The sequence below is a fragment of the Elephas maximus genome, chromosome 5 (genome assembly GCF_024166365.1).
Source record: "Elephas maximus indicus isolate mEleMax1 chromosome 5, mEleMax1 primary haplotype, whole genome shotgun sequence".
Lineage (NCBI taxonomy): Eukaryota > Metazoa > Chordata > Mammalia > Proboscidea > Elephantidae > Elephas > Elephas maximus.
The window spans coordinates 156,655,771-156,669,618 of record NC_064823.1 but is presented as its reverse complement, the minus strand read 5'-3'; the positions used below and the strand labels follow the sequence as shown (position 1 = coordinate 156,669,618).

The 13,848-nt window shown below is 50.1% G+C and overlaps 1 protein-coding gene across 1 annotated transcript in view; it reads left to right on the top strand.

The window, feature by feature from the left end:
• The window catches only part of OTOP1 (otopetrin 1), a 33,200-nt gene extending 19,624 nt beyond the window's left edge, over positions 1-13,576 (top strand). The window contains exons 4-6 of the mRNA XM_049885315.1: positions 2,722-2,852; positions 4,864-5,792; positions 13,406-13,576. Of these exons, the coding sequence (XP_049741272.1) occupies positions 2,722-2,852; positions 4,864-5,792; positions 13,406-13,576 (1,231 nt within the window). The remainder of the gene's footprint in view (positions 1-2,721; positions 2,853-4,863; positions 5,793-13,405) is intronic.
• The last annotated feature ends 272 nt before the right edge of the window (positions 13,577-13,848 follow it).

Below are 13,848 nucleotides of genomic sequence, written 5' to 3'. Positions count from 1 at the left end.
TGACCTTTTGGTTAGCAGCCTGAGCTCTTAACCACTGTGCCACCAGGATTCCTCCACAAGTATGGGGTTTAGGGATGACAACACATATTTTTGAGGGACACAGTTCAATCCATAGCAGAATAATGGTAGTTCTGGAAGGAGAGCTGGGAATCCACACTGCAATGAATAAAGCTTGTGCGAGCCATCCCTTATTGGGGCCTGGGGTTAGGGGATCCAAGTTTGAGAAAGGGAGCTTGGCCTGAGGAGATGACGGCTGTCCTTAGCTTGTGGAACGATTTCCTGATTACACCGGTGCTGGTCTGCTAGCCCGCAGGGAGATGGCGGCTGTTGGGAGTGGCCTTGCCTCTGGCCCTGAGCTGAGGGGGCCCTGGTTTGGACAAAGCCATTTGCACCAGGACAGAGAAGAGAAGAAAGGGGAGCTGTGGGCATTATGAGTAAAAGAAAAGCCAGCTGGCCTGAGGCGAAGGGCTTTGTCTGAGCCGTCAAAGGCTCCGTACAAAACCTTCCAGATGCCTCAGGGAGGGCTGGCTGTCTTCTATAGCCACAGGGCAAGCCCGAGGGGCAAACAGCCGGGCAAACAGGGACTCAAATGCCCCGGGGTTTGGTTTCCTTTTCCAGTTGTAACTGGATATTATGCAGCTGCCCAAGGAAGCCAGGGTTCCAACGAGGAAAGGGTTAGCCTGCGGTTGCTTCGGAAACCCCAAGGGGCCAACCAGTAAACCACTTGCCAAGAAGTTGATTCTGACTCAGTGACCCCATGTATGTCAGAGGAAAGCTGTGTTCCACTGGGTTTTCCATGGCTGATTTTTCAGAAGTAAATTGCCAGGCTTTTCTTCTGAGTTGCCTCTGGGTGGATTCGAACCTCCAACCTCAGTTAGCAGCTGAGCGTGTTAACTGTTTTCACCACCCAGGGTCTCCTCAGAGGGTTGGCTGGGGTTGAAACTCAAAGGAGTGGCAGGTCAAGGTAGAGGACCCTGCAGGCAGGTAATGGACAGGCACTCTCTTGGTTAGAGCCGAGGGAGCCTGCTTCCTTTGGGTCTGTGCCCTGCAAGTTAGTGATGACCAGTTACCCGTAAGTTTTTAAGGAGTGCCTCTGCCAAATCAACAGGTATGTGCACCTGCTACATGCAAGGCACAGTGTTAAATGCCATGCAAACTACTGAGGCCAATTCATCTTACACTTGTGGACATGGGGAGACATTGGATGTTTGCAAGCAGGGAGTGACTCCATTGGAACCACATTCCCCATAATCCTCTCTTCTGTTTTCCAGACCCAGCATCTGCCTTCCACGTTGTTCCCTTTTTCTGCTTTCTTCTTGGCGTTAGGCGGGAGCATGGTACAGAGGCAAGAGCAAGGCTCTGGAGCCAGACTAGAAAACTCTGCTGCTTATGAACTCTTCAAATCCTGCTGCAGCTACTTACTCTCTGTGTGACCACCGGCTAATTCTTGAACCTATCCGAGGCTCTAGCAGCTCAATAATGTTGTTACCGAGCAGGCTCTTTCTAGCTTTCCACTCTGCCATCTTTAATGGGTTGGAGTTTCAGCCCATGCTGGTTACCTGATAGTCACAAGGTGGCTGCCACAGCTCCAGCCTTCATGTTCACGTTCACGGTAGAAAAAAGGTGGGAAGGGCTCCTCTCACTGTTACCCTTTTCATCAAGACAGCAAATGGTTTTCAGCAATGCCCAATAGACTTTACCTTACAAACCACTGGCCACAATGGCCATGGCTAGCTGCACAGGAGCCTAGACGGTGAGTCTCCAGCTTGTTTGGGTGTCCTTAGGGCTAGGTAGAAAGGTAGAGGGAATGGATGATGATTATTGGGTTGGCCACTCTCCAGATCGCCAACGAAGCCTTTCATCCTTCCTCATTGTTCTCGTCTCTCCTCTGACCACTGGAAGGTACTGAAAGGGTTTGGGGTATGGCAGGGTTGGTATTGCTTGCTTCAGTAAATTTCAATTCCTGTAGCCCTGCTTCCAAGACCTAGTTTCTTTGATGTCCTGTAGATAATGGTTGGCTACCGGCAGGTTCAAAATTAAGGCAGCATGCCAAGACTCTGTGGTTTTAGAAGGTCCCCTGGAATGCCCTTCCCAGCCGGACAGGGAGACCCACCCCGAGCTTCAGCTGCCAGGTTAAACCCGATTCACAGCTTTGAGTGTGTATGCAATGTTGCTGTTTTAGCCCATCGAGACTTGGAGTTTTCCCAGGGCCTCCCTGTGAACAGCTCAAAAACTGAGTCCTTGTTTTATTTATTTTTCCTTTGTCAATTCAACAATTTTTGCATGTATTATTCAGTGACATTGATTACATTCTTCACGTTGTGCAACCATTCTCACTATCCTTTCCCAGATCACCTATCACCATGGTCGTAAATTCAGTGTCCCTTAAGCAAAAACTCCCCCTTTCTCCCTCCCTACCACCCCGGTAACCACTAATAAGCTTTGATTTCTATATGTTTGCCTATTTCAATATAAGTGAGATTCATAAGATATTTGTCCTTTTGCAACTTATTTTGCTCAATGTGATACTTTCAGGGTTCATCCATGTGCTGGCATGCATCAGGACTTCATTTCTCTTTACAACTGAGTAATATACCATTGCATGTACCACATTTTGTTTATCCGTTCATCCGTTGGTGGTCATTTCCATTGTTTCCACCTTTTAGCTCTTGTGAGAAGTGCTGCCACAAACATTGGTATACAGTTCCTTGTGTTTTTCAGGTTTGGGGTGATCCACTCGGTGTTCACCAACCTGCTTCTCTGGGCCAACAGTGTCCTGAATGAGTCAAAGCACCAACTGAATGAGCACAAGGAACGGCTCATCACGCTGGGCTTTGGGAACATAACGATAGGTGAGTGGTGAGACTTGTCCCTCCGCCATGTTGGAACATCCTGGAAACCTGCAGAGACCAGAGTGTTCAGAGATGGAGGGGCAGGTGCCAAAGAGTTGCAAGGTCCCGGTAACTCTGCATCAGCCAGACAATCCTCTCTTGTTGAAAGTCTTACACAGCCTCCTGAGTCTCTCCTCCTATCTCCATAAGTAGGATGTGCTGAGCGTAATGAAAGATTTCTTCAGCGACTCAGGGGCATGTAAGACCGAAAAGTTATCATTTTTCTCACGGTCCAGATTGGTATGAAAATGAATGTCTTTGTTTTCAGCTATGGAAGATTGGCGGTTGTTTTCGTTTTTAATTAAGCCTCTATTATCCAATTCTTTCTACTAAAAGCAGAGTTAAAAAAAAAAAATCCACAGAAGTCTAATGGTAGGTTGTGGTTAATTAGTTTTAGTTCATTTGAAGTTTTTTATTTAACTGTAGTTGGCTTATGGAAACCCTGGTGGCATAGTGGTTAAGTGCTATGGCTGCTAACCAAAATATTGGCAGTCCGAATCCTCCAGGTGCTCCTTGGAAACCCTGTGGGGCAGTTCTACTCTGTCCTGTAGGGTCTCTATGAGTCAGAATTGACTCGATGGCAATGGGTTTGGTTTTTGGCTTATCATTTTGGCCCATTTTTATTCCATCTTTTTCCTATTTGAGAGCCTATAGCACTAATTTTTATATTTTCTTCCAAAATTCTTTAGCATTTACAATCTATCATTTCCATATTAGAACATTTGGGCTAGGAGAGTGTGGGTAGGGAAAGTCCAAAGAACTGGGAACTGGATGACTCCGGGGTCTTGATCCCGCCACTGACTGGCTGTGTGATCCTTGGAAGCCATTTAACCTGTCTGAGCCTCCCTTGTCTCGTTTGCAAAATGAGGGGAACTAGACCATGTAGTTTCCAAGGCTCTTGCCAGATTTAACATAGATAGATAGTTGCTGTCGAGTTGACTCCGACTCATGGCCACCTATGCACAACAGAACGAAATGTTGCGCAGTCACGGCATGGTCAAGTTCGTCATTGTGGCTACTGTAGCAATCCATCTCACCCAGGGTCTCCCTTGCCCTTGCTGGCCCACTACTTCACCAAACATGACGTCCTCCTCTAGCGATTGATCCTTCCTGAGGACGTGTCCAAAGCAAGCAGCCAGATGATGTTCTGTTGTGATCCATAAGGTTTTGTTGGCTAATTTTCAGAAGCAGATCACCAGGTCTTTCTTCCTTGTCTGCTGAAACCTGTCCCCCATGGGTGACCCTGCTGATATTTGAAACAATGATTTTTTTTTTTTTTTTTTGGTGGCATAGCTTCCAGCATCATAGCAACATGCAAGCCACCACAGTATGACAAACTGGTAGACAGGTAGAGAAGATTTAACATACTGTAATTCTACCCCACCTGCGCAACCTCAGGCCAGTCTATCACCTATCTACCTACCTATCGTCTGTATAGGAAACCCTGGTGGCTTAGTGGTTAAGAGCTACATCTGCCAACCAAAAAGGTAGGCAGTTCGAACTCACCAGGTGCTCCTTGAAAACTCTATTGGGCAGTTCTAACCTGTCCTATAGGGTCACTATGAGTCAGAATTGACTCGATGGCAGTGGGTTTGGTTTGGTTTTGGTTTATCATCTATATATCTGTACCTTACAAAAGCAAAGTCATACTCTATATCCTCTTTGGCAACCTGCTTTTGTTGTTCAACAGTATCTTGTGATCATCATTACAAGTTAATAAGTAAATTTATAATGGATGCATGCTATTTCAATCTATGGATAAAATGTGATTTATGTATTTAATACTCTTTTGGGAAGATTTATGACTCTCCATTTAGCCATGATATTAAACATGAAATAGGACTTAAAATGAAGCTTTACCCTCAGTGGGAAAATCCACACGTGAATCCAGAGGGAGAGCCTTGCCCTGTGCTTCCCCACCTCTCCACCGAGCGTGCTAACGACCCTCCACGTGCTCTGCCTCTTTCTCCAGATCTAGATGACCACGCACCTGACTGTAACTGCACGCTCCCGACTCTCTGCTCGGCCGTCTCACAAGCGATCTACTACCTGTACCCCTTCAACATAGAGTATCAGATTCTGGCCTCTACGATGCTCTATGTCCTGTGGAAGAACATCGGCCGCAAAGTGGACAGCCATCAGCATCCGAAGATGCAGTTCAAATTTAACGGGGTCATGGTGGGCTCGGTCCTGGGCCTGACCGCGCTGGCTACCACCATTGGGGTTGTGGTGGTGTACATGATTCGCATCGGACGGTCCAAAACCAAGAGCGAGTCAGCGCTCATCATGTTCTACCTGTACGCCATTGTCTTGCTCATGTTCATGGGAGCTGCAGGGCTGGTTGGCATCCGGATCTACAGGACCAATGAGAAATCACTAGACGAGTCCAAAAACCCAGCCCGTAAACTGGATGCAGACCTCTTGGTGGGCACGGCTTCCGGCTCCTGGCTCATTTCCTGGGGCTCAATCTTAGCCACTCTCTGTGCAGAGGACTGCCCCCCATACACCTGGTACAACCTGCCTTACTCCATCCTGGTGATTGTTGAGAAATACATCCAGAACCTCTTCATCATTGAGTCCATTCACCAGGAGCCCGAGAACCTCTCTGACGACATCAGGACCCTTCGGGTGGTCACTGTCTGCAATGGCAACACCATCTCCCTCGCTTCTTCCTGCCTCAAGAGTGGAGGTGTGGCCGGGGAGGAGGTGTCCCAAGATGGGGAGATGACACATGCGGTCAATGGAAATACATGTTCGAGAGAAGGCCATGGCAAGGAGGAAGAGGAGAGGAGCTGGGAGAGGGCCCCAGGCCCAGCCTGCTGCCCCCATTTCTTGCAGGGCATCACCAAGAGAAAAGTCCTAAAGAACATTGCAGCATTTTTGTTCCTCTGCAATATTTCGGTAATTTGCATCAAGTTATCGTTTTAAAAATCAATCTACTTTCTTTGCCTCTTTCCAATAAGGAGTGAAGGCAGCTTGTAATAAAATAATTTAAGTGCGAGGTTAAAACATGAGGTTAGGACATGGTCATATATTCTGCAAGTCCACTTACTGATTGATACCTGCTGTATGCCAGGGGCTGGGCTGGGAACTAAAGATTACAGGTAAGAAGACTCACTCTCTTTCCTCAAAAAGGACACAGTATATTAACAGTATAGCCACAGTCCCTGGGTGGCGCAGATGGTTCAGCACTCAACTACCAGCCTAAAAGATGGCGGTTCGAACCCACCCAAAGATGTCTTGGAAGACAAGCCTGGCCATCTGCTTCCGAAAAGTCATGGCCTTGAAAACCTTAGGGAGCATAGTTCTCTCTGCACACACGGGGTTGCCATGAGTTGTAATTAGCTCTACACCAACTAACGGCAATAAAATAACAACATAGCTGGGGAGAGAGACAAGGAAAAATACAACACAGTGAGTATGCCAAGTGCTGGGACAGGAGGATGTACAAGCTGTAATGGGAGCTGGATCCGGGGAGGGACTCCAGTGAGAAGGGGATGCTAGTATCAACTAGGAGTGCTTTTGGCTGCAAGTAATAGAAAACTTGGCCAAACAAACCCCCAAACCCATTGCCACTGAGTTGATTCCAACTCATGATACCCCACATGTCTCAGAGTTGAACTGCTCCATAGGGTCTTCAACGGCTGTGATCTTAAAAAGTAGATCACCAGGCCTTTCTCCTGTGACACCACTGGGTGGACTCGAACTGCCAACCTTTCAGTTAGTAGGCTGGTGAACGGTTTGCACCACCCACAGTATCTTAAGCCTTAAAGACAATTAATTATCTCACAAGAATTCTGGAGATAGGCTGCTCTGTGTTGGCCTGGCAGCGGAACTACATCATCCGGGGTCCAGGCACTGCTCATCTTTGCACTCTCCCATCCTTGGTGTAGTTGGCTTGTTGCCACATGGTTGTAAGATGGCTCCAGGCATCACTTCTGGGTTGAAGGTGGGAAGAAGAGAAGGAATTGGTCAAGCAATGCCTCTGCCTTTAATCTGGAAAGCAAAACCTGTCACAGAAGATGCAGCAGAATTCTTCTTACGGCTCCTTGGCCAGAGCCATGTCACTTGGGCACACCTAGCTGCAAGGGAGGCTGTAGAAGTGGATAGCTTACTTTCCAACCTCTATGGTGGAAGGTAGCAAAGGAGAAAAAGTCTGTAGGGTCAGTTACCAATATTGTCAGCTTCAGCCTCAAGGAGTGGTTAGAAATTCATCAGGTGGTCAAGGCAGGGAACAGCATTTTGAGCAGGGGGCAAATAATGTGCAAAGGCACAGAGGCAAGGGTCACCTTGACATGTATTTGGAGTGGTTAGTGGTATAGCATAAATTTTGTACATGATAAGAAGGGCAGCAGAGTAGGAAATAGGATGGAGTTAGATGGGGTCTGGCCCAGGCAGGGCTTCGTAAGCCGTGCTAGGGCTTAGTCTTTATGCTGAAGGCAGTAGAAGACCCTCTCATACTTGTTCTTTGGAATGATCACTCCAGCAGCAGTGCGCAGGAAGGACTGGGAGAGGTAGAACCAGAGAGAGAGAGAGAAGGATAGAAGCTTCTGCAGCCGGCAAGGTAGAAAATGACGGGAGCTGGCACCAGGGCAGCAGTGGTGGGTGTTTTAGTTCCCGTTGCTGTTGGGAACAAAATGTCCTGCCCCATCCTCACAATTGTTGCTATGTTTGAGCCCCTTGTTGCAGCCGCTGTGTCAGTCCATCTCACTGCGGGTCTTCCTCTTTTTCACTGACCCTCTAATATACCAAGCATGATGTCCTTCTCCAGGGACCGGTCCCTCCTGATAACGTGTCCAAAGTACATGAGACAAACTCTCACCATCCTTGCTTCTAAGGAGCATTCTGGCTGTGCTTCTTCCAAGACAGATTTGTCCCTTCTTCTGACAGTCCATGGTATATTCAATATTCTTCACCAACACCGTAATTCAAAGGCGTCAATTCAATCTAACAGCAGATGAGGTGCGTGCATCCTGGGGTCCACATGGCAACCGTGGTCTGTTGGACCCGAAAGTGGGGCTAGGGCTCAGTCCAAGGGGAGGATGCAATTGGTCCCTTTGTCTCTGTGCCCCAGTCCCCTGATGGCCCCCGGCACTGCCTCAGTTTACTGAGGAGTGAGCGGGCATGACACCATCGCAGGTGGATCAATGCCTTAGGATGGTCTTGAGGCAACTCAGTGGCAGCACTTTAAACCTGGTGGTTGACCCGGTGTCGTGTCAAGGTCCTCAGGCAGAGGACAAGAATCTTCATTCTCAAGTATCAGCAGCCGTGCTGTGGCTCCAGTGGGAGCAGCTGGTGCACACTTCCAGGTCAATGGTGGTGGACTCCACTCAAACGGAGATGCGGATAGAAAAGCTAGCTGAGTTTCCATAAGATGTGGCACTAGAGATGATAAAAGGTGATGGGCGTGATGACAGAGAAGTTCAGGGTGCCGGGTGGACATCAGGGTTCCGAGGAAGGGGTAGTTGTGGGAGTAGGTGGGGGGCCATCTGGGCAGAGCTACGGTCTTCAGGGATGAGGCATGGACGCAAACCAAGTCAGGGCTTGCTGGATGTATCCAGGGAACTGGAAGGGCACCATACGGCTGGAATGTGGAGAGCAAGAGCGAGAGAGGCGTGAGATAAACTTGAGGGTGCATCTGAACAGACCACACACAGCCTTAAACTAGGCCTTAACCTGAATGCGGGAGTCCCTGGGAGGTGCAAACGGTTAATGCAATTGGCTGCTAACCAAAAAGTTGGAGGTTTGAGTCCACCTAGAGAGTGCCTTGGAAGAGAGCCCTGGCAATCTCCTTCCAAAAGGTCACAGCCATTGACAACCTTGTGGTGCACAGTTCTACTCTCACACACATGGGGTCACCATGAGTTGGAATCAACTGAACACCAGTTGGTAGTTCTAACACAATGGAAAACTGTTAGAGGGTTTTATGCTGGAGAATAACAGGACCTGGTTCACATCTTAAGGGGACCCCTCTGGCTGCAAGTGGGGACTAGATGGAGGGGAGGAGGATGGTGCAGAGAGGTGAGGAAGGCTCCTGCTGTGTCTGGGTGACGAGGGGGATTGCCAGGACTACAGTGGTGACTAGGGGGACAGAGCTTCCATAATATTCTGGAAGTCGTCAGCCAGAGCTGGCGAGCAGGTGAATGTGGGGGTGACGGGGGGGTGCTGTCAGTGAGGACTCCCGGGTTTCTGCCCTGAGGTCCTGGGTAGATGGTGATGTTATTTACGATGACTGGAAGCTCTGGAGGGGGAGCAGGTTTGGGGGGCAGAGTGGAAGTACTGGACATGTTCAGCTTAGGGTCTCTGAGACAGGCAAGTGGACACAGCCAATGGGCAGATGTGTAGGTCAGCTCTGCCGTGTAAGGAGCCCTGGGTGGTGCGGTTGGTTAAGCACTTGACTACTAACCAAGTTGTTGGCTGTTCAAACCAACCCAGAGGTGCCTTGGCAGACAGGCCTATACCCACTGCCGTCGAGTCGATTCTGACTCATGGCGGCCCTATAGGACAGAGTAGAACTGCCCCATGAAGTTTCCAAGGAGCACCTGGCAGATTCGAACTGCTGACCTTTGGTTAGCAGCCTGAGATCTTAGCCACTGTGTCACCAGGGCTCCCATAGGCCAGTAGTTGGTATTTAAAACCAGGGACTGAGTGAGATCATCCAGGTGTCATGTGTATAGAGCTGAGGAGGGGCCCAGGAACAAGCCCTGGGACCAGCCAAGAGTAAAAGGCTGAGCAAGAAAGAGGAGCAGGTTGGGGGGTGGGGGTGGGGAACCAGCTGGAATAGTAGCAGGAAAACCTCTCAGAGTCACAGAAGAACACAGAGGGGTGGAGCTCTAAACCAGAGAGATTCTATATGTAGATGTCCATGAAAATGTGTGTATTAGTCACAGAGGGCTGCGTAAGAAATTACCACAAGACTGAGTGACTTAAAACCACAGACGTTTATCATTTCACAGTTTCCTGTGGGTCAGGAATGAATTCCAGCGCAGCTTAGCTGGGTGTCCCTGGCTCCAGGACTCTTCTCAGGCTGCAATCAAGCTGTCTGCTGGGGCTGGACTGGGTGGGGAGGATCGTACACCAAGGTCACTCAAGTGGCAGTTGGCAGGACTGTTCCTGGTGGGTTATTGGATGGAGGGTAAGATGGCCATAGACCAGACCTCCCTAACTCCATGCCACGTGGCTTTTCATAGTGTAGGTCATAACGTGGTAGCTGGCTTCCTGTCTTGCAAGAGCATATGAACAAAATGCAGGCCCGTCACCTGGCCGTGTTCAGTTCGTTCGGCGCCAGTCCTAGGTCCAGCCCACACTCAGGGGGAGAGGATTCCACAGGGCATGAAGCCCAGGAGGTGGGGATCCCTGGAGGCTAGCTTAAAGGGGACCCACCCCACTAGGGGGTGGAGAAAGTTGCACAAGTGTGCAGAGTGAAAGGAGAACTGAGCCTAGGACGGAGCCCTGAGGAGCTGCACAAGAGCTTGGCTGCTAACAAAAGGTCGGCAGTTCAAGTTCACCAGGCTCTCCTTGGAAACCCTATGCGGCAGTTCTACTCTGTCCTGTAGGGTCACTCTGAGTCAGAATCAATCCGATGGCAATGGGTTTGGTTTGGTTTTTTTTTTAAAGGGGGAGGGAGGAAACTTGGTAGCACAATGGTTAAGCACTCGGCTTCTAATGGAAAGGTGGGCGGTTCTAACCCACCGGCCACTCCGAGGGAAGAAAGACCTGATGATTTGCCCTCGTAAAGACTGCAGCCTAGGAAACCCTATGGGACAGTTCTCCTCTGCCCTGTAGGGTCACTAAGAGCTGGACTCACCCCGACAGCACGTGATGACAACAAAGGAGGAGGCTGGGCAGTGATGGTTCAGGGGTAGGCCCCTTGCCTTCCAGCAGGAGACTGGGGCTCCGTTTCTGACCAACGTATCTCGTGCTCAGCCACCACTCGTCTGTCATTGGAGGCTTGCCCGTTGCAAGGATGCTGAACAGGTTTCAGCAGTGCTTCTAGACCAAGAAGGACTAGGAAGAAAGGCCTGGCGAGCTACTTCTGAAAATCAGTCAATGAGAACCTTGTGGTTCACAAGGGTCTCACTCCATGGAGTCACCGTGAGTTAGGGGCTGACTTGACAGCGGCAAAGGGAGAGGGAGCCTGACCAGGGTGTAGGTATGTGAGCAATAAAAACAGCAGATTCGGTGCTTTAGGTCTGTAAACTTAGCTCTCATTTTGTTCTTGTGAATAAATAAGTATAAAAGTGAATATTCTTACCTTAAGGGGCCCTGGTGGTGTATGGTTAAGCACTCGGCTGCCAACTGAAAGGTTGGCAATTCAAACCCACCCAGCTGCTCCATGGAAGAAAGACCTGGCCATCTACTTTGTAAAGATTACAGCCAAAAAAAACTCTAAGGAGCGGTTCTACTCTGTCACGTGGGGTCGCCATGAGTCAGAACCAAATCAACTGAACCTAACAACAACACCAACAATGCTTGCCTTTGAAGAGTCTGGGTGGCGTGAGTGATTTTGCCAACTGCAAACCTAAAGGTTGGTGGTTTGAGCCCATCCAGCGACACCATGGGAGAAAGTCCTGGCGATCTGCTACCATAAAGATCACAGCCAAGAAAACCCTATGGAACAGTTCTACTCTGTAACAGATGGGGTCACTATGAGTCAGAGTCAACTTGAAGGCAATTTAAAAAAAAATTTCTACCTTTATGATGAGACAGGTGTTAATATTCCCATTTTATAGATGAGAAAACCGAGGCTTGAAGAGGTTAAGTTAGTCGATTAGTGGCATGAACGCAGGTGACTCCTCCCCTGCACAGCTGGATGTGGTCAGGCCTGGGCTGGCATCTCCATGCCAAGGATAAGCCAGAAATAAGACCACAGAACTCACTGGCCTGGACCCACATGGCTGGGTCTCCAGGAATCGATGCTGGTGTTTAAAGACAGGTGCGGGAGCCAAGTGGCCTTTACAGCTTGGACACTGGGGCCTCTCAGCTGTGCTGGTTGTAGAGCTGGAGCCGAGCCGTGGGGACAGTCACGCAATGTTGGCACTTGGAATGGCAAACAGCACCCGCTAACCAGCATTAAACAGTGGTGCATGGCTCTGAAGGCTGTGCTGTGCCCCCTGCAAGTCGGTCTTCAGTGCAGGCGTGAAGGCTTTTGGAAAGGACAGTGGGGTCAGAAATCCAGAGTTCTGACCCAGCCCAGGCACCACGTGGCCACCCCCCACGTCTGTTTCCTTAGCTGGCCGTGTGCAGGAGTGGGAAGAGCACTGGAGATGGAGTCACACAGGCGTCCTATGTGGCTGTGGGAAAGTTACGTTACCACGCTAAGCCTCAGGCTGTCCATCTGTAAAATGGGGATATCTTGCAGATCCTCCATTCCTGTATTATCGTGAGGCCCTTACTCTGTGCTGAGCCCATGCATGTTACGGAGGCCCAGAGACTGGGCAGCTCACCTTCTGGCTGCCTGTGGAACTTACCATCCGTGGAGGTCCTTGTTGCTGGCAGTGAGTGATGAGGGAGGATAGCTCAGGGGGTTGGTGAGGACATGGAAGGAGGTCTCACCCAGACTTGTTAGATCAAGGGGGGCTTCCTGGAAGGAGTGGTGTCTCAGGACTGGGAAGAAAGCAGGATTCAGCAGAGGAAGAAAGGTGGGGAGTTCCTGACAGAGAATGCAGCAGGAGCGAAGCCCTGGGGATTCCGAAGAGGAAGATACATTTCGGGAGCAAGCAGCATGGGGAGCAGAGGCTTAGTGAGGGTGGGCGGAGAGGGGAGTTTGCCCCTCGACCGAGTCCAAGGGGGCACCATATGAGGCACAGAGCGACATTCCAAGGTGCCACAAATATGAAAGGTGCCTGACCAAGGCAGCTGGACAAGAGGGGCTAAGATGTTTCTGCTGACCCATTACTGCTATGCCCCTGCTGGGGAGGCCGGAGGGAAGGGTGTGAGGAAGGAGCAGGGCAAAGTGGACGGGGTCAGACCATTGCGGGAATGCGGACTTTCTCTTGAAGGCAGTGGGGAACCATGGGAGAATTAGAAGCAGGTGAGTGAGGAGATCAGATCATGCTTTATCAGCTCTACCCATTTTACCCATGGGGTAGATCAGAGGCGCCCCCTGGTGGACGAGGGATGGTTGGGGGCCATTGCAGCCACGCAGGTGGGGACACTGAGGCCTGGACCAAGGTGAGGGCTTTGGGGATGGAGAGAACTGGGTGGGTTTGGAAACCTTCATTCAGGACCAACTCTGTGGGTGGGTGAGGGAGAGGGGCGGATCATGGTGGGCCCGATGGATGTAATGGGCTCTGTGGAGACGGGAATGCTGTGAAATGCTGAGATCCCTTATTTTTGCCTACCACGCGACAGGTGAGACTCAGTCTCACTGGGTCAGGTTGGCTCACCTGGTGCCTGGGGTTGTGTGGGTCCTCCTGGGTGCTGGGAGGCGGCTCACCCTTGGAGTGGTGGTGGTGGAGAGGAAGTGACCTTGAGGAAGTGACCTTGGTGGACCGTCTTCCCCTGTCTTACAGCTTTGGATACCCCCCGCCTTTGGCTGCCGTCCAGAGTATGACAACGGATTGGAGGAGATCGTCTTTGGCTTTGAACCTTGGATAATTGTGGTCAACCTGGCCATGCCCTTTTCTATTTTCTACCGAATGCATGCAGCTGCTTCCCTCTTTGAGGTCTATTGTAAGATCTAGACGGGGGAGCCGCTAACAAGAGGTCTCATCGGGGCCAGCTGGGAATGGCCAGGTTGGGCAAATATTGCCTCATAAAGACGAGAAGAGCTGCCTTTGTCTGAGATGGTTGTGCTTCCCCTGGTTGGAATGATCCATGACCCTTGGTGAATGTAAACAAGTTAGGCCGAAATTGATGAGATCGCAGAAATCTATCCTTGCCTCGTTCATTCTAATCAAACCCCAATTGCTTTCTCTGCTAAACCCAGGCCCTCTGTTTTAGAAAAACGTGATCC